This window comes from Copadichromis virginalis, linkage group LG7, assembly GCF_057382275.1.
Source record: "Copadichromis virginalis isolate Kocher_CV1m ecotype Utaka linkage group LG7, C_Virginalis_male_GT1.1, whole genome shotgun sequence".
Taxonomy (NCBI): Eukaryota; Metazoa; Chordata; class Actinopteri; order Cichliformes; family Cichlidae; genus Copadichromis; species Copadichromis virginalis.
In genome coordinates this window covers 62,323,932-62,350,465 of record NC_140624.1, presented here as the reverse complement: position 1 = coordinate 62,350,465, position 26,534 = coordinate 62,323,932, and the positions used below count along the sequence as shown (strand labels likewise).

At 42.5% G+C, this 26,534-nt stretch overlaps 1 protein-coding gene across 1 annotated transcript; it reads left to right on the top strand.

Moving 5' to 3' along the window:
* The first annotated feature begins 1,355 nt into the window (after positions 1-1,355).
* On the top strand, positions 1,356-25,806 carry LOC146706474 (LIM/homeobox protein LMX-1.2-like). The gene is made up of 7 exons (XM_085464638.1): positions 1,356-1,752; positions 2,647-2,833; positions 17,504-17,736; positions 17,913-18,088; positions 19,015-19,092; positions 21,760-21,826; positions 23,275-25,806. The coding sequence occupies exons 1-7, from the start codon at positions 1,635-1,637 to the stop codon at positions 23,496-23,498; spliced, it is 1,083 nt and encodes a 360-aa protein (XP_085320764.1). The 5' UTR covers positions 1,356-1,634; the 3' UTR covers positions 23,499-25,806.
* Positions 25,807-26,534: the final 728 nt, after the last annotated feature.

Sequence of the window (26,534 nt, the reverse complement as noted above, 5' to 3'; positions counted from 1 at the left end):
AGTGAGCCTGTGGATGAGATGTATGTGTGTGTGTGTGTGTGTGTGTGTGTGTGTGTGTGTGTGTGTGTGTGTGTGTGTATATATAAAATGTAAGAATTTAGTTGCACATATCTCATGAACCTTGCATGAATTTAAAAAAATCTATTAATCTGTACAGAATGTTGATCTATGTCTGCACAGCTGAACAACAACATTTTTAAGATGGCATGGTTTACAATATTAAGTGGTGGAGCCCAATGTTGTATTTTTTTTCACGGGGTCCCAAATTCCTGGCGGCACCTCTGCCTCGGAAAGTTTTATTTGGTCGGTGCTTGTTTATTTCAGTAATATTTTACTAAAATTGTCTTATTTTAATTAATCCTCCGCCGTGCTGAGGCTCAGTATCAAGCCTGACCTGCTCACATCCTTTGTCAAAATGATTTTTCCCCGATAGTGAAAGCTTCCTCCTGCTCTTCAAATATCCTGACGCTTTCCACATGTGACAGTGAGGGCTGTGCGAACAAAATCGCACACAGCTGACACAAATCGTTCTTTACTGCGCCTCACATAGTTTGTATGTATGACAATATGCGACGTTATATGACTATTGGTGAGATGTATTTCATATGCCAAACAAAAGTGAACGTGTGCGTGTTTTTGAGAGCAGGCTGTGGATTTATGGGGCATCAGGCTACACAGATTTAAGGAGAATTCATCCTGACAATCTGCTCCAAACCTGTCTTTCACGTGAATAGATTACCATTAGGCATGGAGACGTTTAGAGCTGTCACGTGACAGGGCACTAAACGCCAATTTTGCATATTTAATAATATGGATAAGAAATAGTTTCAGATCAAAATTGTAGTCGTTATGTTACTCGGGTTGTAGACTCAGTTTTGTCAAGTTAGCATTTTCATTCAATTTTAGTATTGCAAAAATATTTTTGATATTGTCTCTGTTTTTATATTGCAAGTTGATAACACCAGCTAGGAGTATTTTTATTTATATTATTTTTATATTATATTTATAATATAAATATATTATTATATTTATTGTTGCATGTATGTAGTTACTCGTATTTACTTTGAAAGCTTGATTGTAAGCAAGAGCGAGAGAAAGAGAGATATATGGTTGTGTTAAACTGCACATATTATAAATGAGTGTCACGATGCCCCGTCTATTATTTGTATTTTGAGTTTAATTCGTTTGTAAACAATTAACGCAAACTAATTCATTTTTTGTGGCCACCACCATATGTGGGGTGTCTGCCGACTGATACAGTTGTCGCATATAAACAACACAGTTTGGAAAGGATTGTTCTTTCCTTCCATTGTGTGCAGGCGGATCTATCCACAGCAGTGCCAAGAAAATGCTGTGCCGGAGAGCATGGGTAGGCTTCATATCTCTGCCGTTGCCCAGCTGTATAGAGAGATCACGGCTGAGATATCAAGTTCAGGGGTGCTTGAGAGTTTCAGTGCAGACCTCTTGACTTACAAGAGGGGGAAACTTGTTGAAGGTTTCATCTTTGCGACCATTTATGTGCTCTTGATTTTGCCCATATTTTACTCTCAGGCAGCAGAGACTGTAGATGGGAAAAACGAGCCACAGGCCTGGATCTCACGGCTTATGGGAATTGCAACAAGTGTAGCTATTATATGGAGAAGCGCGAGTCGAACAGCAAGGCTAACTCCACTACCTATTTAAAGATGTTGAATGACTTTAAAATGAAGGATCAACTGCGGAGCGATACCAGTTCTTTGGATGGTAAGATCGGTGAGTTTCTTTTTTGCCTGCACAACGGGATGGTCGGCTTTCCCATCTCCTGACAGGTTTGGAAGAGTGTAAGCTAATTTTGCAACGCCTTTGTTTCTGTGTCTGTCCAGGTTCGAGACTGTGTTTTCAGTTTGATATTTTTATGATATTATTATGGCTACATGTTCCCCACTTGATTTTATGAAACATGTTTGCTGCTACGACGCATAATTTCTAACATAAAAAGTCTTTCAAATTACGTTGTTATATTTCATGCTTCTGGGGCAGTTTTGTGTAGTCTTGTTGTTTATTTTATTTAGTTATGTTTTATGTTGTTGTTTTCAAAATTATGTTTCGGTTTAAAGAGATATGAATAATCCCTGTGTTCATTTATGGCGTACAACACTGAAACTCTCCCACTAGTTTTCTCAATAAACCTCTAAGAGAATTCTTTAGTCGTTATAAAAATATAAGTAGTGTTTAATACGAATATATAACCCCAGCAGGTTCTGTCCTCTTTATTCACTCAGGCGATTCTCTTGATTTACTGAAACGAACCATTCTAGGGAAAACGTATAAATAAACAAGAGAAGAAATTCATTTTTTATGTATTCGCAAAAAAAAAGTGAATTTATTTTTTTGTTACCAGGTTTGCAGATTTTTTCCAGTAAAATGGACATATATTTTTTGTGTGCGTACATGATGACCTCTATATTCCAGCAAGAGCTTTGTGACATGCAGGTTCGTCTGGGTAGCGCTTTATTTGGATGACTTGGACAGTTAACAAATAATTCATATTCCCGAGTTACAGGGCTATGTGCAAATCACAGTCGCAGTTTTGGGAGCATTCTCCCCTTTTACATCAGCTGTAGCCTTCTCGTTCACGCCGCTCATGTCTGTTCTGTTGTCAATCAGGCGCTGACTTTCGACAGCAGGCCGTGTGTGAGGGCTGCGCGCAGATCATTTCAGACCGTTTCCTGATGAGGGTCAATGGCGCGTCCTGGCACCAGAAGTGCCTTCAGTGCGCTGCGTGCCAGCAACCGCTCACCGACACCTGCTACTTCAGAGACACAAAGCCGTACTGCAAGAGCGACTACCAACAGTAAGAACGCTTCTCTGTATCCATGGACTTGGCCTCTGTGGGCCCAGTCAGCCAGTGGCTCAAAGTAAAAGAAAAGAGTATAAATTGGGTTGTTTTTGTTTATTTGAAGGCGCTTTTTATGCAAATTTAACCTTGAGCACGTTTTATAATCTGGCTTTTTTGTTGTTGTTTAGTCCTAGCACATTGGTTAGTGCGTGAAAAGAAGGAAGTGCTTTTCTGTTTATTTTTTACGGGTTACATTTTTCCATATGCACCTTGACTCCTAAAAGATGTCTTATTTATTTGTTTTTGAAAGGCGTTTATTCTTGATTCATAAAATAATAAATATTAAAATTTAACAATTCCATAATTAATTGTAATGCTTCCAGTAATTTTATTTTAAATGGAGCTACTGGCATCCCAGAAATCTCTTTAATACAGTTCTAAGTATCCACTGTGGTGCATTGATGTAAACGTTCTTTTAAGGAGTTAGAAATTAAAGTTTAGTTATTACCTTATTTGGAAGATAGAAAATAAAAGAAGAAATTGATGCGTGTTATCATAGGGGTCTGTAATCTTTGTTATCAAAAGATTCATTATTTAGAAACTTTCATCATAAAACGTCTGTATGGAGCTGCCTTAAAGGAAGATAACACAGTTTAATCAGGTGCCTCTACTCTTGTCTAGAAATGCCACTTACCCTGCCCACAAAGGGATTTGTGTCTCTTACAGGGATCAAACTGGGGATCTTCTGATTGTGAGGTAAATCTGTAAACCTGAGGTATTAGTAAACCTATGGAGCCACTACTCTGTCATCTGTGTAAATTAATCATATTGAAAGTAGCTTATTGGGACAATTTGCTGCAGATGTCATAGCCCATCTTTGATGGTATCTATGAAGTAAGGATTCATGGATTCAGAGTAAAGAGCTCAACTTCACTGGCAATAACTGAAGCAACTGAAGCAATAACAAATGCACTAGACATACACACATATATATATATAGGAGATTTCTTAGCATTGATACTTGACAATAAAATCAGTTGGAAACCTCATATCAGACATGCTCGAAATAAATGATCAATCAATCAATCAATCAATCAATTACTTGAACACCTTACTGTGAATGTCTTCGTGCACCACCCGTCTAAAGCAAATGGCAGTCTAAGTGTCTTTTCTAAGATGACATAAAGATCGAACTGCTCACCAGTTGTGAATTTGCTCTGTTTCTTTTATCTGCACATGGACGGTTCTCACCAAATGAAGCGTGGTTTCTCTGAAATGTCTTTCCACAATTTTCTTTTTTCAATTAATGAATTAATGTATTTGTTGTTGTTTGCAACTTCTCACAACAGGTTAAGCATACCAAACAAAGACAATTTTAAATAAACTGTATTATTTTCCTCTGTTACTTTTTCTTTTGGAATCCAGACCTGGGGCCACTCAAAACTAGCCTTTGATGCATTTCTACTAACATTGCTATTAAGGTTCAACAAAATTAAGAGGATAAGGCATCAGGTGACAGATGTAGGCTATGAAACACATTTTAATTGATACCATTTTTTCCTTTGTTTTATTTTTTAATACTTTAAAGACAGCATATAGGCTACACATTTGATAAATAATTAATAATTAGTTGCACAACCATTGTTCATTTTCATAGTGAAAATAATGTATTTTTGTTGAAGCCACTCAAAATGGGTAAAAGAGCTGAATGTTGTTGGAAACCTGCTGGTGGCATGTATCACAAAACTATTTTCAGGATTTTTTACTGAACATACAAGAGCCAGTAATCGCACTGACTGTAAGAGTTTCAATAGAGCATTATAATAAACCCAAGTGGGGACTGTCCCTTGAGAGCATTGTTGACCCACTATTGATCATGTGCCTCATCACATGCAAATAGGTGTGAAAAGGGGTGTGGGTCATTATCAGCAGAGGTTTCAGGTGAAACCACTGCCTTGCCTCACCCTATCATATGCCCTTGAGATCACCTAACGCAAGATGTGAGTGGACATTAGGGTGGCTGGGAAAAGATCTCAAAATCGCATTGTAGTGACAGACAGTTGTTGTCGTAAGCCCTCTGTTCAAAAATGGGAATTCACACTGGACATAAATGGCTTACTTTACTCCTCTTTCAAACCATTTGTCTTTTCTGTCCAAAATTTGAACATCGGTATCCTTGAAAAATTAAATTTTATTGTTTAAATGCAGATGGACAGTTGAGTCATGTCCTGTCGAGGTGGCTCTTTTATGCTGTGCCATGTATTTATAGTGTGGCTCATTGCAATATAGAGGTCTGAGCACTACTTGCTGCACTTCAACGCAGACACTATGTTGTTTAGCTTGTCTTTGGGAGTTTTGTCCTTGGGATGAACCAATTTTTGTCTGAGGCTGTCACTGGGTGGGAAGTGCACAGGGATGTCATGCTTTAAGAAAATTCTCCTGAGTTTATCTGCTAAGCAAAACATGGCAATGTTGTTCTGTTTGGCTTTCTGTTTCTCGCTAGTTGGTGTCTGACCTTCTTTTTTATTCATCTTTGTTGATTTGATGAAAGCCCAATTGGGATAACCACATGTTTTAAGAGCTTTCATTAAATGTGTGTGTTACTCCCACTATTTGTTGTGTTGCTGGAGGGGGAATCCTGCAGCTTGGTGGTCTTGCCTGTTGTATTGAGGCGTCTTCCAGACAGGAGCAGCACACTGATAGCGGGCTGACTTACTGTCACATTATCTCTATATGGGATTTTCTTTGGGCCTGTCTGCTCCTCTTAAAGCACCATTGTCCACTCTGAAGGTCACCATATCATCTGAAGGTCTTCTACAAGATGTGACTACAGCACTATAAACAATCTCTACTGCGATCATCACCGAAACCAAGCAGGTGATCTACAACTCGGCATCAGTGATGACTGAGATGCTTGACTATAAGACAAACGAACACAAGGTAAATGGACTGATAGCGCTTTTCTTCTCTCCTGGAGTACTCCAAGCACTGTATACAACATGCCTCATTCACCCAAGCACTTTCTTCTATACACAAGTGCAATCTAAGCAACATTCACACACATTCATTCATGCTCCGATGGAGCTAACTTGGGGTTACTATCTTTCCCAAGGATATTTGGCATACAGACTGGGGGAAGCCAAGGATCAAACCACCAACCTTCCAGTCAGTAGCTGATCTTCTCTACCACCTGAGCCACAGCCACAATGTCATGTAAGGAATTGTGTGATGTAATTCAAGTAGGCAAAAACAAGGTGATTGATGATATCCCGAATGGCGTCATTGACAAGTGCCTGGAAGACAGAAAGAATGTTAGTCAGTGAGTTTGTCATGTATTTCTCCATGTCTTCTTTTTCCAGTTTGGATAAACTATATAAACTGCTGGTGGGCAAAGGTCCACTAGGATAAAGGTTGATAGCAAATTGATAGTTGATAGTAAATTCTGTGAGGAGGAAGAGAAAGAGAGACAGGGCTTTTTTAAAAATACTTCATCTAAACAAGATACACGGGGTACTGAAGCTAGATCGGGCAAGACACTTCACCCGTTGCCTACTGGTGGTGGTCAGAGGGACCGGTGGCGCCAGTGTCCGGCAGCCTCGCCTCTGTCAGTGTGCCCCAGGGTGGCTGTGGCTACAATGTAGCTTGCCATCACCAGTGTGTGAATGGGTGAATGCCTGGATGTGTAAAGCGCTTTGGGGTCCTTCGGGACTAGTAAAGCGCTATATAAATGCAGGCCATTAACCATTTACCATTTAGATCAGGTGGAGATGGGGGAGGCTAAGAGGAGAATGATGGATAGTATTTTTCAAACAGAATTGATGACAGTGAGTGCTCCAACCAGAAATAAATGGTTTTTTTTCTCTATTTAGTGTTGAGATTATTCTCTCTTAGCCATGAATGACCGAGGACGAGAGGAGCGAGTGGTGCAACAAATAGATAGAAGCATATTTGTTCTGTGTGGTTGCCTTACACAGTGGGAGTTGCCAGCTGGGTTTTGTGAGTTATGTTGAGTAGTCTTTTTCCATTGAGAGCAGTGACTTGGAAACACTTATAGGGCGGGGATTCAAGCGAGGATATGATTTTAGTTCATCATTTAAAGTGCATAGGAAAGCTCCATGAGGGGCCTTTTACTCCAATCCCATGTCTTCTGCCAGAATCCAAAGACCAATAGACAAATGGCCTCAGGGAAAAAAGCAGAGGCATTGAGGTTTGAACCCTTGTCAAAAACACTGCAGAACTTAGCAAGAAACTCCTCACAAGAGAGATGAGTTAGTTTTTAATACAGCTTGCGCCCATTTAACAGCCCAGTCAGCGCTGTCACATTAGAAAGAGACAAAAGACAGACAGACAACACAAAAAGCAGTGTTTCAGGTAAAGTGTGTTTTAAATATGTACTGATTTGTGTCATGAAATTACCTCTTTGTCTTCTTACTGCTACAGCTGTTTTATTAATGACAAGCCGCGCTGTTAAAGCAGAAAAATCTTTGTGTGACAGTGTAACATCAAGATGACCGGACATTTAGATGGGCTTGTTGGAACTTGTTGAGCCAGACTGGGGACGGCGGTTGCTGCTGGTGTTGGTTCCGGATTTGCTTTTCCTTACCTTGCAGTGGGGTGTAAGAAATCTCTCCTTCCACGTACAGTTGTCTACCTCCCCCCCACATCCCTCTGACAACTGTTACAGCAATGGTGCTGTATGTGTGTGGTTTTCTCTCGCTCCCCTTTCTCTGTTGGATTTGTCCTCCCTCTGACAGCAGGTGTTTCTCCTCATAGTTGTGGGCACAGCGTATAAAGGGGAAAAAGAGGAGAGCAAACAAAGCTGTTGGGCCTTTCAAAGCAGTGTGCACACCGTGTGTGGATTTGAGAGGACGATATCGTGTTACTTCCGTTGGAGATGGTGTCTAAATAGTGTGTTATATCACGGAGTCGGTTGTAGACGTTACAGTTTCCTTTCAGATTTTACTTCCCTTTTTCCTCTTCCTTTAGTTTTCCTGGGAAGGGATGTGACTTCAGGTTGGAGATTGTTTTAAGTTCTAGTTACTTTTATATTAATGAAACAAATAATAAATAATAAAGTAATGAGAGCACATGACACATGAGCTATAATGACTTTATTTTTTAGTGTCACGGTTCTGGGTCCGTTGGACCCAGTATTTTGAGTTCATTATGTTTTGGTACTTTTGCATCATGGATTTTCCTTTATGTTTCTCTGGTACTTGGTGTTTCAGTTATCTTGGTGTTTTTCTATATTATGATTTATGATCTGATACTGTTGTGATTATGATTATCATTTAGTAGCCTTTGGTCAGTGTCAAGTCTGTCTCTGTCTAGTCTGTGTCTTAGTAAAGTGTGTTTTGTTTCCTGTTTTACTTTGAAGGTTCTTGTTCTTGTCTGATGTTAGTATGTGCAGCTTTGTTCCCCCTGTCTCGTTAGCCCTGATCTCTCCCAGCTGTGTCTCCCTCCTGTTGCCGATTTCCCCGTTACTACCCTGTGTATATAAGCCCTGTGTTTTCCCATGCTCAGTGTCGCGTCGTACCATCAGTTTATGCCTGTGTGTTCTTGGTCTCAGTGTTCCGTCCTCACTTTATGTTTGTTTTCCTGCCAGCAATAAAGCTGAGGTTTTTTGAGTTACATTCCATTTTCCGAGTCCTGCATTTGGATCCTCATCTCTGCCTGCCCGCACACAGAGCCTTGACAGAACGACGCGACCAGTAATGGATCCAGCGGACTCACCGTGGAAGCGCAGCTCCCGTTTTGACGGGACTCGGCTAGCGCTTGGAGGGCCTCCGTGCTGCCGTTCCTCGCTGGCAGCCTACCCTTCGGCCCACTCGTCTGCTTCCTCCAGTGTCACCTGCTCAGCAGCCACCTGTAGCTCAGTGTCCTGTGTTTCCTGCTCAGAAGCCGCCTGTAGCCCAGACACCAACTCCACCACCACCACTTTCGCCTCAAGCTCAGTTAGCCGCCCGGCCTCAAGCTCAGTTAGCCGCCCGGCCTCAAGCTCAGTTAGCCGCCCGGCCTCAAGCTCAGTTAGCCGCCCGGCCTCAAGCTCAGTCTCCAATTCCACCACCGTCGTCATCCCAACCATTGTTTCAGTCACCCTCAGTTCAGCCTCCTGTTCAGCAGCCACTAGCCCTGCACCCTGTGTCACTTGCTACCCCGGTACAACAAGCTCAGTCAAATCAATCTAAAAGGAACTGTGTTTCCTCAGTTTGTTCTAAGCAGAGCAACAAACCTCATGATAATGTAATCATTCCTAAAAAGCTGGCCAGTTCAGAGACTGTGACGCGCTCCAGGGCCTCCCCAGAGGCTGAGTTTCAGCCCTCAGCCTACTCTGGACCCCTGGAGGCTAGGAACCCAGCTGAGGACTGCACCCGGCTGTCACTGCCTGAGCAGAGTCAATGCTCTGGGTGGCTGAAGTCTTCTACAGTGGGGCAAAAAAGTATTTAGTCAGCCACCGATTGTGCAAGTTCCCCCACTTAAAATGATGACAGAGGTCAGTAATTTGCACCAGAGGTACACTTCAACTGTGAGAGACAGAATGTGAAAAAAAAATCCATGAATCCACATGGTAGGATTTGTAAAGAATTTATTCGTAAATCAGGGTGGAAAATAAGTATTTGGTCAATAACAAAAATACAACTCAATACTTTGTAACATAACCTTTGTTGGCAATAACAGAGGTCAAACGTTTACTATAGGTCTTTACCAGGTTTGCACACACAGTAGCTGGTATTTTGGCCCATTCCTCCATGCAGATCTTCTCGAGAGCAGTGATGTTTTGGGGCTGTCGCCGAGCAACACGGACTTTCAACTCCCGCCACAGATTTTCTATGGGGTTGAGGTCTGGAGACTGGCTAGGCCACTCCAGGACTTTCAAATGCTTCTTACGGAGCCACTCCTTTGTTGCCCAGGCGGTGTGTTTTGGATCATTGTCATGTTGGAAGACCCAGCCTCGTTTCATCTTCAAAGTTCTCACTGATGGAAGGAGGTTTTGGCTCAAAATCTCACGATACATGGCCCCATTCATTCTGTCCTTAACACGGATCAGTCGTCCTGTCCCCTTGGCAGAAAAACAGCCCCATAGCATGATGTTTCCACCCCCATGCTTCACAGTAGGTATGGTGTTCTTGGGATGCAACTCAGTATTCTTCTTCCTCCAAACACGACGAGTTGAGTTTATACCAAAAAGTTCTACTTTGGTTTCATCTGACCACATGACATTCTCCCAATCCTCTGCTGTATCATCCATGTGCTCTCTGGCAAACTTCAGACGGGCCTGGACATGCACTGGCTTCAGCAGCGGAACACGTCTGGCACTACGGGATTTGATTCCCTGCCGTTGTAGTGTGTTACTGATGGTGACCTTTGTTACTTTGGTCCCAGCTCTCTGCAGGTCATTCACCAGGTCCCCCCGTGTGGTTCTGGGATCTTTGCTCACTGTTCTCATGATCATTTTGACCCCACGGGATGAGATCTTGTGTGGAGCCCCAGATCGAGGGAGATTATCAGTGGTCTTGTATGTCTTCCATTTTCTGATGATTGCTCCCACAGTTGATTTTTTCACACCAAGCTGCTTGCCTATTGTAGATTCACTCTTCCCAGTCTGGTGCAGGTCTACAAAACTTTTCCTGGTGTCCTTCGAAAGCTCTTTGGTCTTGGCCATGGCGGCGTTTGGGGTCTGACTGTTTGAGGCTGTGGACAGGTGTCTTTTATACAGATGATGAGTTCAAACAGGTGCCATTCATACAGGTAACGAGTGGGGGACAGAAAAGCTTCTTACAGAAGACGTTACAGGTCTGTGAGAGCCAGAGATTTTCCTTGTTTGAGGTGACCAAATACTTATTTTCCACCCTAATTTACGAATAAATTCTTTACAAATCCTACCATGTGAATTCATGGATTTTTTTTTCACATTCTGTCTCTCACAGTTGAAGTGTACCTCTGGTGCAAATTACTGACCTCTGTCATCATTTTAAGTGGGGGAACTTGCACAATCGGTGGCTGACTAAATACTTTTTTGCCCCACTGTATGTGTTTGCCAGAGGCCCGTGCGCCTGCTGGTTCTGATCTGTCCCTGCCAGAGGCCCGTGCGCCTGCTGGTCCTGTTCTGTCCCTGCCAGAGGCCCGTGCGCCTGCTGGTTTTGTCCTGTGTGTTCCAGGGGCCCCTGTGCCCACTGGTCCTGAGACTGTTCTCGCTGCAGCGCCTCCGTCTCCAGCTTCCACGCCAGCTGCAGCCTCCGTGTCTCCACCCATGCCGTCGCCTGGCTCGGCTCCGGCTTCAGCATCACCCACGCCTGGTCCGGCTCCGGCTTCAGCATCACCCACGCCTGGTCCGGCTCCGGCTTCAGCTTCGCCTGGTCCGGCTCCGGCTTCAGCATCACCCACGCCTGGTCTGGCTCCGGCTTCAGCATCACCCACGTTCTGTCCCTGCCAGAGGCCCGTGCGCCTGCTGGTTTTGTCCTGTGTGTTCCAGGGGCCCCTGTGCCCACTGGTCCTGAGACTGTTCTCGCTGGAGGGCCCGAGGAGCCCGTCCAGCCTCCTTCCTCATCAGCTGGGGAGCCCGAGGAGCCCGTCCAGCCTCCTTCCTTGTCAGCTGGGGGGCCCGAGGAGCCCGTCCAGCCTCCTTCCTCGTCAGCTGGGGGGCCCGAGGAGCCCGTCCAGCCTCCTTCCTCGTCAGCTGGGGGGCCCGAGGAGCCCGTCCAGCCACCAGCTGCTCCACCAGCAGCCTCGTCCACACTTGCAGCAGCCGTTTCATCCATGCCGCCGCCTGCTGCTCCACCAGCAGCCTCGTCCACGCTTGCAGCAGCAGTTTCATCCATGCCGCCGCCTGCTGCTCCACCAGCAGCCTCGTCCACGCTTGCAGCAGCAGTTTCATCCATGCCGCCGCCTGCTGCAGCGCCTCCGTCTCCAGCTTCCACGCCAGCTGCAGCCTCCGTGTCTCCACCCATGCCGTCGCCTGGCTCGGCTCCGGCTTCAGCATCACCCACGCCTGGTCCGGCTCCGGCTTCAGCATCACCCACGCCTGGTCCGGCTCCGGCTTCAGCTTCGCCTGGTCCGGCTCCGGCTTCAGCATCACCCACGCCTGGTCCGGCTCCGGCTTCAGCATCACCCACGCCTGGTCCGGCTCCGGCTTCAGCTTCGCCTGGTCCGGCTTCGCCTTCAGCTTCGCCTTCAGCTTCACCTGGTCCAGCTTCGCCTTCAGCTTCACCTGGTCCGGCTCCGGCTTCAGCTTCGCCTGGTCCGGCTCCGGCTTCAGCTTCGCCTGGTCCAGCTTCGGCTTCAGCTTCATTCGCTTCGCCGGGTCCAGCCTCCGCATCCGCTTCAGCGTCGTCTGGTCCAGCTCCCGTGTTCTCATCCTCGTCTGGTCCAGCTCCCGCGTCCTCATCCTCGTCAGGTCCAGCTCCCGCATCACCAGCTTCGTTTGGCCCCGCCTCTGCATCAGCCTCACCTGGTTCAGCCTCCGCATTCGCTTCAGCGTCGCCTGGCCCAGCTTCGGCTTCAGCCTCTGCCTCATCTGATCCAACCTCCGCTTCGCCTGGGGCTGCAGGGGCCACGCAGCCTTCGGGTCCCCTCCTACCACCTCCACATTGTCGGTCATCTGCCAGGCCGCTTGTTGGGCATCATCACCACCGTGGCCGCCCTCCGGACTTCTGTTGCCGCCACTGCCTTCCGCGTGGCCGGCCTCCAGGCTTGCATTCCCGCCGCCGTTGCCGTCCGCACGGTCGGTCCCCAGAACTGTTTCCTCGCCGCCGTTGCCGTCCGCACGGTCGGCCCCCAGAACTGCTTCCTCGCCGCCGTTGCCGTCCGCACGGTCGGCCTCCAGAACTGTTTGCCCGCCGTCGCCATGTGCACGGTCGGCCTCCAGAACTGTTCGCACGTCGCCACCGTTGCCGTGTGCACAGTCGGCCCCCTGGACTTTTTGTAGACTCTTGGTGAGCTCTGGTTTCGTTTTGTTTTTGATATGCTTTCCTGCGTTTTTTGGACTCTGGTGCTCCTTGTTTTTTTTGTTTTTTTTTGCTTGGGCCTCAAGCAAAAAAAGTCTGTCTCTGTCTAGTCTGTGTCTTAGTAAAGTGTGTTTTGTTTCCTGTTTTACTTTGAAGGTTCTTGTTCTTGTCTGATGTTAGTATGTGCAGCTTTGTTCCCCCTGTCTCGTTAGCCCTGATCTCTCCCAGCTGTGTCTCCCTCCTGTTGCCGATTTCCCCGTTACTACCCTGTGTATATAAGCCCTGTGTTTTCCCATGCTCAGTGTCGCGTCGTACCATCAGTTTATGCCTGTGTGTTCTTGGTCTCAGTGTTCCGTCCTCACTTTATGTTTGTTTTCCTGCCAGCAATAAAGCTGAGGTTTTTTGAGTTACATTCCATTTTCCGAGTCCTGCATTTGGATCCTCATCTCTGCCTGCCCGCACACAGAGCCTTGACATTTAGGGCTTGGGGGCAGTTGTGTTATCCAGAGGTTGGTGGATGAGGTTGATGAGATAGTTCCAGTCGCCTCTTCGTTGCTATTTTACCTGCACCTTAGACATTGAGGGTTTTCAGGGAGAGGCCAGCAATCGTATTCTCATGTTGCATCTGTCCCCTCAATTTTATTACCACTCTAGTTTTCACACAGTCATACTCATTTACACCTCATACACTCACATACAACACATGCACAAAACAGTCGACCTTGAACACTGTCAAGTACGGAAGGGATGAGGCGGGTCTTCCTACACCACTGCTTTTTACACCCTGTCTGGGGTGGGGACATCTACCAGAGTCAGTTTAGGGTTCTGTTCAATTTCGTTTTCTATTCTTCTTCCTTCCATCTTTCACCAACCTGGCTCTAACCCACTGTCAGCTCTGGCATAATACTGAATCAGATAATAATGTGAATAATAAAATGAAATAAAAATAAATAGATAGATAGATAGATAGATAGATAGATAGATAGATAGATAGATAGATAGATAGATAGATAGAGGGAATTATAAACATAGAAAACTACCATTAGTGCAATCACGCAAAGTCCTCTTCAGTTCTTTGTGGCCTTTCAGTGCTAGAGTCAACTCTTTGGTGGAGCTTTAACCCATTGGACCTGTGCCCTATGCTTCCAGCAGCTTAATAAGCATAAAGAGGTACAGGATTAAAGAGGATAAGAGGAGAGGAAAAAGAATGAAGCAGTAAAAACAGACTGTGTGTGTTCCTTCACTATTGTCTTGTTTGTTCTCCCTCTTCATGGAGCTGGGTGACCTAAAAGAGGAGGTTGGGTGGATGAGTGGGTGGTGGCTTTGGGTGGCAGCTTGATGGACTTTTAATTAGCCAGAGTAATCAAAAGATGTCTATGAAGGAGGCAGGGAAAATAAAATCAGTATTCAGAGAATGGATTTGCTGTTTGTTCAGCGAAAGCTCAAAAATTCATAGTAAAGCCTAGAGATTCTCTAGAAACTCACTTCAACATGTTTTTAGCATGGTAATGATCTCAGCTATCAGTAGAGCTATCGGTGAAAAAAGGGAGTAGGAGTAGTGGAAAAACCCTTTTGTCATTTCTGTATAATATTAAACAAAAGTAAATGTGTGATTCTCACAATATGGATCTTAAAAATAATTTTTATATTCCATATATGACACAGACTCAAAGTGTTTTGGTATAAAAAAAAATGAACCCTTTGCTTTTGCCTGCCTCTAAATCTAACTAAAAGCTTGCAAAGAGAAAGACGTTTTCACTCTGCCTTTCAAAGATGACACATTGCACTGTATAATACACCATGGGACTTATTTTTCGAGTGCCTAAACATACTTACTGATTCCTGATGATACTTGGCAAGGCGAAACAGTATATAATGTTTTTAAAGTTGTTTATTTATTTTTTTTAATGCAATGAGTATCTTTGGGGTATTTCAGAGGAAAGAATAAATAATATTTCCCCTTCATTCACAATTATTAGGGATGTAGACTAGTCTAACCAACCCTTCTTACACTGTATTTTCCACACATTTCTTTCCAGGCTTTTATTTTACTTTAGTACACTTTGTTTACAGCATATATGAAAGCCCACAACAACTGAAAAACAAAAGGTTGTGAAAATTACACGTTTAGGTATAAACAAGGATTTAAACTGTTGCAGTCTATGCAAGCTTGAAAAGTTTTGTTTTTTTAAAGTTGCAGAGAAGCTGTGGTCTCTCACCCCAACCAGTTGCAGCAGATGGCCGCCCCTAACTGAGCCTGGTTCTGCCAGAAGTTTCTTCCTGTTGAAGGGGATTTTTTATTTCCCCACTGTCACAAAGTGCTTGCTCATAGGGGGTCATATGATTGTTGGGGTTTTTTCTCTGTATGTATTATTGTAGGGTCTACCTTATAATATAAAGCACCTTGAGGCGACTGTTGTTGTGATTTGGCGCTATATAAATAAAATTGAACTCAATTGAATTTTAATTTCCTTTACTTATGCAAATTTATCTGTTAACAGCATTGCAAACATTCTTGGTGAGTTGTGTAACTGCTCACACTATTGATAACTCAGTGAATCAAGGTGTTGTGTTCGTTTTTTTGCTGAGAGTAGTTCAGGAGACAATCTAGCAATTATCAGGCAGTTAAAGATTTGGCTTGCACAGCTGTGGACTTCTCAATGTCAGGCAGTCTGCACGTGGAGAAGTGAAGCACAGTTCATAATTCAAAGCATATATTAGACCAGGGGTGGGCAATCTCAGTCGAAGAGGGGCGGTGTCACCGCAAGGACTGTATTAGACACATGACAACCGGAAATAATTTTGATTGGCTATTGATGGGGAGGTGCCATGGTTTAGACTTGATTTGTTCTCCTTGGGGTCCTTCCACATGATAGCAGTCATTAACCTCCAGTCAGGGATCTTGTCCTGTATGAAAAAAAAACCCTCCTTACCTTACAGTTGTTACCAGGGATGTTTTATTTTCATGCATGAAAATGAGCACCCTGTTATCATACACCCAAGGGCAAGCAGCCCTTCCTGTCTGATAGTGTGTTCTGTAAGCATGTAGCAATTTACCTTCACTCAACTCTTTCTATCCCTCTTAGTTATCCCTTCACACCATGGGGTTAGTGCTTATATCCATTTAATGAGGAGTGTATCAACTTCGGCAGTGCGTGGTCTGAGGTGTTGTTGCAGGGGAGATGGATGCAATTGCATGGCATCTGCAATCACGCCTCTGCCGGCACAAAAAGCTGTGCTGTCTGTTATGTTGTTGTTGTTGATATGTGTCGGGCTGTGAGCGGCGGAGCTGCAGCCGACTGTTGTTGTACAGCGACCAGGAGAATAAAAGTGTTAAATAAAGAAATGCTGAAAACCATGAACTCGTCATCGGGCCTGTCGTGGTTCTGTTACACAACTCTATTATGAGCATACATTGCAATTACAGTGATTTGAACCAGATTGTGGTGTATTTTTATTTGTTAATTTTACTAGGCAATGTCTTATACTTTATATACTCTGTCCATCTTTTTTTTTTTTAAAGAGCCTTGATGGCAAATGTTCTTCTCACTTTCTGAATTGACAGATGGTAAGACAAAGGTTGAAAGAGAAGATCAATGAGATATGGGGAATGGGAGAAAAAACTATTGAACAGAGAAGGATAGTGTCATTAGAAAGGAACAGTGCAGCTGTCCAAACTCTTGTGTACCTGCCTAATGCTACCTCTTTCCTCCTCTCCCACTCTTTAACTCTTTTCCAAGATTCAGTTCTTGCATGCCCCCCCCTCCCACACACACACACACACAGACACGGGTGAATGAGGCAAGTTGTATAAGAACCAGTCCAGAAGCTCATGTGCTGTTACCACAAAGATACCAATGGTAACTAGAACAGACTAGCCCTTTATTGTCATTGTACAAAAACCGTCTCTCAGAGCAGTGATACCAGATCCTACAGCAACTTGTATAGCACACTAGTCTCCTCTGGTCTAATCAGTTTTCCATTAGACCAGAGGCTCATAGAGAAACAACCAAAAGAAAAACAAAACTACTGGCCTCTAAGATTGGCAAGCTCCAGTTATTGTTAGCAGGACATGAACACACCCATGAAATTTAGACTTGGTTGTGATTCAGTGGAATCAAAGGTAACCGACGCTTCCTGTGACAAAAGTTAGCTGTGGCTAAAAGTAACAGAAAAGTAACACCAAAACTAGATTCAGTTTTTTTTAATCTAGGTGTTACTTTGGTACCTTAATTAAAGTAACAATTTCTGGAAAATTATCCACCAAACTTAGTGTTTTGTGATTTAAAAGCCACAGAGATCCTGTAAATTGATAAATAACTTTACACTTCAGTGGTAATGGGATGGTGAGAAAACTGTAGAAAGAAGACATTTTAAAGAGAAGCCTCTTGTGTTTAAATACTGTTGAAAACTGTTGTTTGAGTACGCCAGTTTGTAAACCCATTCAAATGAAAATAATCGGTGAAACTATCAGGTTTTTCAGTGTGACAAATAATTTTTCACCCGAATTTCAATTTGAGCAGCAAAATGTGTTGAATTATGGTCAGAAGGCAAAACAACTTTTATTAGATTTAGCTTGGTAGCTTTTGTGTTTGTGTTATCTCATTGCTCCTCCTCCGCACTCTGTTGGAGGAGAAACATAACTGCTAGAATGATTCAATTGCAAGGAAAATATGTCAAACACAATTTTCCCTAAAAATGCTGCATCAATAACACTGTTCTTCCTTCCCCTTGTGCTCAGGTTGTTTGCTGTGGAGTGCAGCAACTGTCTTGGAAAGATAGCGCCCACAGAGTTTGTTATGCGAGCTCTGGACAGTGTTTACCATCTCAGCTGCTTCTGCTGCTGTGTCTGCCAGCGCCAGCTGTGTAAAGGAGATGAGTTTGTACTGAAAAAAGGTCAGCTGCTGTGCAAGACTGACTATGAGAGAGAGAGGGCCCTGCTCAGTACACTCAGTACAGACATCACAGACTCAGGTAATATTTTATAACAGATTATTAAAGAAAAGAACTGAATCAAAAGGAACGTACCTAATTGATGACTTTATCTAGAAATGGAAAATTCCCATGCAATGCAAAAAACTGAACTCAGGTCAAATCTGCAGCAACAATTAAACAAAGGGATTAATGGAATTATTTGTGTCTGGTGACAGATAAGAATGAGGATGAGGACGAGGATGTGAAATCAGAAAAAACCCTATCAGTCAGGAAATGCAGCAGTGACAGCAAAGAACCCCTAAGGCCCAAACGCCCACGCACCATCCTGACCACCCCGCAGCAGAGAGCCTTTAAGGCCTCTTTTGAGGTTTCTTCCAAACCCTGCAGAAAGGTGAGTAGAGGTATAGAGTATATTATAATTGTATACTGGTATATTTGAGTCAAAAACCACATATCAAGTACTACAATTACATTGCATTTCATTTCTTACATTACATTTGAATTCAGTATCATTTCGTTTATATAGCATCAATGCTTAACAGCAGTCACCTCAAGTCTATTTTTCTACTATGACTAAGAAGTCATAGTAGAAAAACAGTATTATGTTCTTAATAAAAGTAGCAGTTTAAATATGAAGGAAAAGGCCCCAAGACAACCAGCCAAGCAAATATTTAAAATTATTTTAACACTGAAACTTAAAAATTAGTTCCTCTAGCTTTAACAACCCAAATTTAAAATGAGGAGTTGAATGAATTAACAGTTGAGACTTCATTAAACTTATTAACACATATATGCAAAGAAAATTAATATGTTTAAGCACAAAACCTTACTTATGTTGTCATGAAAATTATCTTATTTCCAAGCAACATTTTGTCATTTTCTTTTCTTTTCTTTTAAAATAGGGTTTTGTCAGTCCTGCATCGACGCTTGAGGGTTGAAACCCTGTAGAGCCTACATTGTAATAGATTATGTTGTTGTATATATGTGTGTGTTTTTATTTATACTTCTGAGCTGGTGTGTCTACATTTGTCCTCTATCAAGGGTGACACTGAGGGTAGTAGAATTTAAAGCTAATAAAAACTAGCCCAGAAGAGTTTGTTTAATGGAAGCATGTTGGGGTTTTTTTATGTATTTGTTATAATAAAAAAGTAAGAATACTAATAGTATTAATTGTTTTATTAATATTATTTTTATTAATAATAATAATAAAATAATAACAACAACAACAACAACAATAATAATAATAATAATAATAATAATAATAATAATAATAATAATAATAATAATAATAAAATTTAATTGTGCTGTGATTTACAGGTAAGAGAGACCCTGGCTGCAGAGACTGGACTTAGTGTTCGTGTGGTCCAAGTCTGGTTCCAGAACCAGAGAGCAAAGGTAAGGAGCACATCCCCAAAGCTATAAGCATTTATACATTTATAACCTAGTTTCATAATTTTGTGGTTGTAACTTCTAAGCATTCACATTGTTGAACTACAGTTACAATTTTTAAATTGCTTCTTCTAAGCAAAGATAGTTAAAATGAGCCTTTAGGTGTTTCACAGAAGTCTTAGTCGCTGATGGCCCCCCACATTGCATCCTCTGACAATGGGCCCTTACTGTTTATTCCCAAAAGTCCTTAGTTATGTAATCAGTTTTTCATCAGTCAAGCTTCAGTGTACTGAGAGTTTCTAATCTAATTTGTCTGGCTTGGTGGCATTTGAGAGAATAAACTCATCATAGTCTCACTAGCTACAGGGATTTTACTATTGTCCATCATCGGTCTGATGCAATACTTGCTCAAGTCTAAAATATATCATAATCATGCCGTTTAATTTAACAGCCATTCATTGCTCTTGCATGTCTACTAATTTCTTCTTTGTAAATTAAAAAAACAACATAGTGTTTTAAAAATTCTAGCATGATGAATAGTCTGTCATCTGGTTCCCAATAACCTAGAAGCTTTTAAAATTTTCAAAGCTTTCTTCTGTAGCATATGAATTAGTGTGCATCTTCTCCTTGTGCCCTTGTGGGTTCTCTCGAGGTACTCCGGGTTTCCACAGACATGCATGTTAGGTTCCCTCCTTCCACAAGACATCGACACACACATAGACACAGTGGCTTACTGCTCTCCACATTCGGTGCTTGCTTTTCTAGATTTTTTACATGTATATGTGTGGATGTATGTGTTTTTTACTACTGTATGGCGAGTAGTATCTACTCAGGACCTTCTGAGTTTGGGATTACACTGTGCAAGGAACACTATGTCAGACTATCACCACTTCCACAGGATTCCGGAGAACATAATAAGAACTCCAGGCCTGCAGCAAGCCCAAAAGGAAGTGTAAACAAAGGAGGCAAAAGCGAGGCTGCAGGGTGGGCCCAGTAGCATGGTTAAAGAAAAAAACATTTAAGCCTCCCGAGTATTTGCTTCACCAACATTGGGGGTTTATGCATCTAGATCAATGACAGCTGGTCTAAAGAGACAAAAGACTGTAGACAGCCAGTGTTCTGATTTGGAATATTTGACTGTTAAATGCAGACCTATCTACATACCTTATGAGTTTACTGTCATCATGGTAACGGCCGTGTATGTACCACCCGATGCTAATGCTAACTCAACCATGGATGAGCTGTAAGCAGTCAACAGAAATCCTGGCCAGATTTCCCCAGGTTTGAACAGTATTTGATTGTGCAACAAGGTGGAAAAATACACTGGATAAAGCCTACAGCAACAAAGGCTCATACATCACGGTACTTTTTGTTGATTACAGCTCCGCCTTCAATACTGTCACTGTCACTCACTTTGTGTGTGGAAGTGGAGAGGGTGAGCAGCTTTAGATACCTGGGCGTCTACATCACAGAGGACCTCACCTGGACACTGAACACCACAAAGCTGGTCAAGAAGGCTCAGCAGTGGCTGTATTTCCTGAGGAGGCTGAGGAAATTTGGTATGTTGGCCAAGATCCTTGGCAGGTTCTACAGCTGCATTGTGGAGAGCACCCTGACCAGCTGCATCACTGCATGGTACGGCAGCACTACTGCTATGGACCTGCAGAGAGTGATAGCAGCTGCAGAGAAGATCACCAGGACTCCGCTGCCCTCTCTGCAGAGCATCTACCATCGCAGAGTCCAGAAGAGAGCTGCCTCCATCCTCAAAGACCCCACACACCCCCAACACGGACTGTTCACACTTCTGCCCTCGGGACAAAGGTTTAGAAGTGTGAACTCTAGAAGATCCCGACTCAACAACTCCTTCTTCCCCACTGCTATCAGACTCTTGAACAGCTGACCTATTTTAACTAGTAATAATAATTTTTGCACATCAGGTCATCTCATGAGCTCATAGCTCTTTTGCACATAAATCTATTTAACACTTCAATTTTTTGCCGTCTCCACTTATTTATTCCTATTTGTATTTAATCTATTTGTACATATTAACCGATACATTGGTACAATTTTGTGTAAAAGTCTTAAACTACCTCTGATTTCTTTACATTTTGCTACAAAATGATAAATAGGAGCCGTGATTTATTGAAACATGTGCATACATGAAAATAAAGCTTCAAAACAGAAATTAGCTCACATGAGGACCGCCCAGGAAAGGAAGTCCAAGAGTCACCTCTGTGTTTTGTCTCTATGGCTGTCTGCTTTAGTGGTCTTATCAAGCTCCTATGTGGCCCTGCTTCACATGACACAGTCCTCTTTACTGTATGCTGTAATGCTGCCCCACACTCATACCCGGGCAACTGCTCAATCCATTTGGCAATACAATACAATACAAACCTTTTCCTGAAAACACTTGTGATAAGTGGGAGCTAATTATTTGTTGCAGTTATGAGCTGCAAGTAACAAAGTACCTAAAGTGCTAACTATGTCCAAAAAATATCTTTGAAAGACCTTAAGAACATTGCTTAGAAAAATTACTGGTCCTTAGAACCACAATATAAAGAAACAGCACAAGACTTTGCACAGTATTGCATGTGTGTTTTTGGTTGTGTGTGTGTGTCTGCTTGTTTGCCTGTCAGTCATGTATCAAACTGTTTGCTATTTATTTATTTGCAGATGAAGAAGTTAGCCCGCAGACAACAGCAACAGCAGGAGCAACACAACAGCCAAAGGCTAGGCCAAGGTAAGGATTTATCTTTGTTTGCATTTCCAGTTCCTTTTTTTTGCTACTTTTCTCTAATGTAGCAAAATGAAACGCGCCACCACTGACGTCCTTCTGCGTCAGTGGGGCAGAAGAACATTAGAAATGTAACTGTCATTACAATCTGTCCTTTAGAATTCTAATAACAGCGATTCCAGAAAGCTAGGTGATTTATCAATAATTTGGAGAGACAGCTTGAAATATTAAATTTTTTATTGGAACAATAAAAAGAGTAAAGTCACTCAGCAAACACTCCCAGTTTTGTAGTTTTTAGCACGCCCCATATTGTGAAACCAGAATTTCATCTCTGCTGGTAAATATGGGTTTTTCAACAGCAGAGCTATAAAGCGGAGCTGAGATTCTCTCTGCAATATAGTTCCACATGGCTAGTGGGCTTATTGCCACTGTGGTCTCACAGTGGATATGAACAGACAGTTTAGATAAGTGTCTCACTGGTTTGGCAAGCACTGCTTCTGTCTGTTCAGGGACTTCCAGCATGTCAATATTGGCATGGCAACAGGGTTTATTAGAGTCGAAGCCGCTGCTGTTAACCAAACGAACTAAGCAACCCAGCAGCAAGCAGCCGGTTGTTTGAAGGTGAGATTAGCAAATGAAATGTTAGGTGAGACATCTTTAAGATCAAACAGCCAATGATAATGATGATTTATTTGTTTCTATGTAAGACACGTTGTTGTACAAGAACATTTTAACATTGGTGTGCTGCTTAAGTCCTGCAGGAGAATAGATCAATAAAATAGAAAAGGAAAATGAAAGAAACAGCTACTTCAAACAAACAGACAATACTGTCATTGTGTTGTATAATATCAGGATAAAATGTCAGATCTAAACTGACAATTTTATTTGTGTATTAACCTCTATACGATATACAATATTTACATGTCTTTTCAATATGTCTGGCACTTCTATATTCAGCATCCTTTGCGCAATATATCCACTATCCTTTTCACAAACCCAAACCATCTCAGCTGTGCCTCTTTCTCTCCAGACTGCTCAACCTGAGCTGACACAGTGATATACTAATTTCTGAAGATAAATACAAGTCTAAACAAGTAGTCAAAGAACAGCAAAAAACTTTTGGTGTTAACTGAGGTAGTAGTAGTAACTAAGGAGGTAGAAAGTGAATATAACCAACTGGTAACTTAAAGAAATAAAATGGACATTTACAAGATAAAGGTTTGAGAAGATGTTCAGTTAATCTCTTACTTCTGGTTTCTTTTGTTTGTCTTTCTAAATAAGTTGAACAATTCCCTGCACTTTTTCCAACCTATATTTTAAATAGAACATTGATAATAACAGAACTTTGTTAGCAGCGGCTCAGGTTATGTATAATTTGTAATAAAAGATTATTAAACTCTCTCTACATGGTCCTTTTTTTTACTTCTTTATATCTTCTTCTCTAATTTTGACAGGTATTGACTTCATCCATGACATTGACAGTGAGACCTCTCTGACAAGTCTAAATGATTGCTTCATGGCCACTCCAGATGAAGCCTCTTTACATGAAAGGGTGGGGAACACCATTGACTGTCTTCACTCCATGCAAAGCTCATACTTCTTAAGACACATCATCAGTTTCAGTTCTTCTCAGCCCACCATACCTCCTACCAGGCTGTGGACGGTGAGCCCACAATAGTGCAGACAAAAGGCACAGAGTCTACTTGGCCATAAGACACAAAACAGCAAGCAACTAAATATGACCAAGGCCAACCAAATACACCAGACTAACCTCTATCCAAGGAAAGGCGCACCTAAAGCAGATACTGGACTCCTTTGTTTCTCAAAAGTTGTTTTGTTGCAGTGGGATTGCCTTTTAAGCTATTTTCTTTTTGGTGGACAGGCGGTTAATTAAGATAATAACTAGTTGAGTCCTGTTTCATAGCAAAATGTAATAGTATTGAAAGTGTTAGTTCATAGCCGTGTATGTGTAATTTTACTAGCTGGCTGAAATGAGATGACTGGCTAAGAATGACTGGTTTACTGGTGGGTCAGTGATGGTCCAGGAAGGCATATTCATGTTATCACACCTCAATTGGCTAAGCAATGCCACTATTAGGTATCAGGATGAAATCCTTAGACCCACTGTCAGCCCCTACGTTAGTACAATGGGTCCTGGGTTCCTCCTGGTGTGTGACAATGCTCGGCCTCATGTGGTAAGAGTATGCAGGCAGTTCCTGGAGGATGAAGGAATTGATATGGTGGTCCCAACACTCACCTTTTTAAATCCATCCTCTTGGACATTATGTTTCTATCCATCTAACACTGACAGGTTGCACCTCAGACTGTCCATGAACTCAGTGATGTGCTGTTTCAGAGCTGGGAGGAGATCCCACTGGACATGATTTATCATCTCATTACTTACTGTAAAAGCATGCCCTGATTTTGTCATGGCATACAAACTAATGAGTATCATTCTGAGTTATCGCAATGGAATTTCAACAAAATGGACTAGCCTGCCATCATTTGTTAACTTCAATTTTCACAGTGATTTTGACTTCAGCCCTCTGTAGCTTGATAGTCCATATTACTATGGATACCCAACATGATTTTTTCCCCATTGAGGTAAAATGTATTTTCAACACGTTCCTTTATTATTTTTTTTAAGCAGTGTATATTTATTGGACAAGAATAATAATGCTCTGTACTGTCTGTGAAGGTTCTCAGTCATCCAGGTCATCGTAGTCAAAGGAGCTTGCAAAGAAAAGCGTCTGGACTTCTTTGTCAAAACGCCAAAACACAAACTTAACAATGTGGTGTATGCTGTACAGTGCAGCGAGGAATGCTCAGACCTCTACATTGGAGAGACCAAACAGCCACTTCACAAGCGCATGGCACAACACAGAAGAGCCACCTCCACAGGACAAGACTCAGCAGTCCATCTGCATCATAAGGATAAAGGACACTCTTTCGAGGATGCCAATGTTCACATTTTGGACAGAGAGGACAGATGGTTTGAAAGAGGAGTGAAAGAAGCCATCTATGTCCACTGTGAGCGACCATCTTTGAACAGAGGCGGGGGTTTACGACACCAACTCTCTGCCATCTATAATCCAGTTTTGAGATCCCTTCCCAGACGCCTTAACGCCCACTCACATCCTGGGCCATCTGACCTCAGGAATTCGCATGATAAGGTGGGGCCAGGTTTCACAATGAACACACCTGAAACTCTGGCTGATTGAGACCCACACCCAGTTTCACACCTTGGCTCAGGCGATTAGAGGATCATCAGGGGGTCCTTTTGTCCCTCTGTGGGGGGTTACTCCCACTAGGTTATATCTGGGACTCTCCACCATTTGACCTTAGAACTGAAGAAGCTTCTCGGATGAGAGGTGAAACGTCTTCAAGCAACTTAAAGAAGTCCAGACGCTTTTCTTTGCAAGATCCTTTGAATGCTCTGTACTAATATTGTAAACATTTTGCAGTTTGTCTGTTCTGAACTAGTTCAACTTAAAGATTTATTGAAGTACTTCAAACAGTGTCTCAGAAGCACAGAGCTTTGTGTTTCTCTATGTGCCGCTCAGTAAAGATACCCGAATAATACTGTAAGTTGTTCTAAAGGAGAAGTTGAGCAAATATTATATTTTTGTTATGTGAAGTATTATGTGAGCCAGCTGATTGATACCCATTGTTGAAGGTATATAGTATTCCATCTACATATACTATTCTTGAAGAACATGCATTTTTGCATGTTAGAATGGACTAAGTTATTTATTTCTCACCAGTATGCACATACAATAAATAAAGATGGTTCTATTTAAAAAATACAATATCATCCTGTTTTAATCTATTTATCATACTATATACATTGTTCATATTCTGTGTTTAGTGTGACTTTGCTATTTATTTTTTTCCAATGGGGTCAGCTAGAAATGATCAGAGATGCATTTTAAATTTGCTGCTTTACTAAGTGTTGGTACTTAAAATAAACAATTAATTGCCTTGAATTCTTATCTACTTATTTTTTTTATTCCTTGAGAAACAACTAATGCTCTTTTTATTTAAACACATTTTAAGCTATATTGTCAAAGTCATAAAAGTAGTGTAAAAGCACTCTGAGTGCTCAGCAAGGCTAGAGGTGCAGAAAAATAGTCAAATATGCTTGGGGAAGGTTGCTAACTGAGATAAGTGACTTGGAATTATCTGCATGGTAGCCATAATGACAGCTGGTTAAGTTCTTTTAATAATATATTAATAATATTATTTTTTTTAAAAATCCTTAAGTACTTTGTTTGTAACCTCCTTTAGTATAGGATACACTGATCCATTTGCTTCCACTTGTCCTTTTCAGGGGCGCAGGGGGCGCTGGAGCCTATCCCAGCTGTCATAGGGCGAGAGGCGGGGTATACCCTGGACAGGTCGCCAGTCTGTCGCAGGGCTAACACACAGAGACGGACCAGCATTCACACTCACTCCAGAATTCCCACCTATGGGCAATTTAGATTGATCAATTAACCTATCCCCACCAACTGCATGTCTTTGGACTGTGGGAGGAAGCCGGAGTACCCAGGGAGAACTGACGCAAACACAGGGAGAACATGCAAACTACACACAGAGGAACCCTGGTCTGATGGTCAAATTAAACTCAGGACCTCCTTGCTGTGAGGCAACAGTGCTAACCACCGTGCTGCCCTCCAGAGGTTCAGACAATTAGGGAGGTGATGCTAAATGGATA

Coding starts and splice junctions, on each gene's coding strand:
- LOC146706474 (XM_085464638.1), top strand. CDS start 1,635: ATGGAGAAGCGCGAGTCGAACAGCAAGGCTAACTCCACTACCTATTTA. Junction 18,089..19,014: donor CTTCCAAACCCTGCAGAAAG/GTGAGTAGAGGT, acceptor TGTGATTTACAG/GTAAGAGAGACCCTGGCTGC. Junction 21,827..23,274: donor CAGCCAAAGGCTAGGCCAAG/GTAAGGATTTAT, acceptor TAATTTTGACAG/GTATTGACTTCATCCATGAC.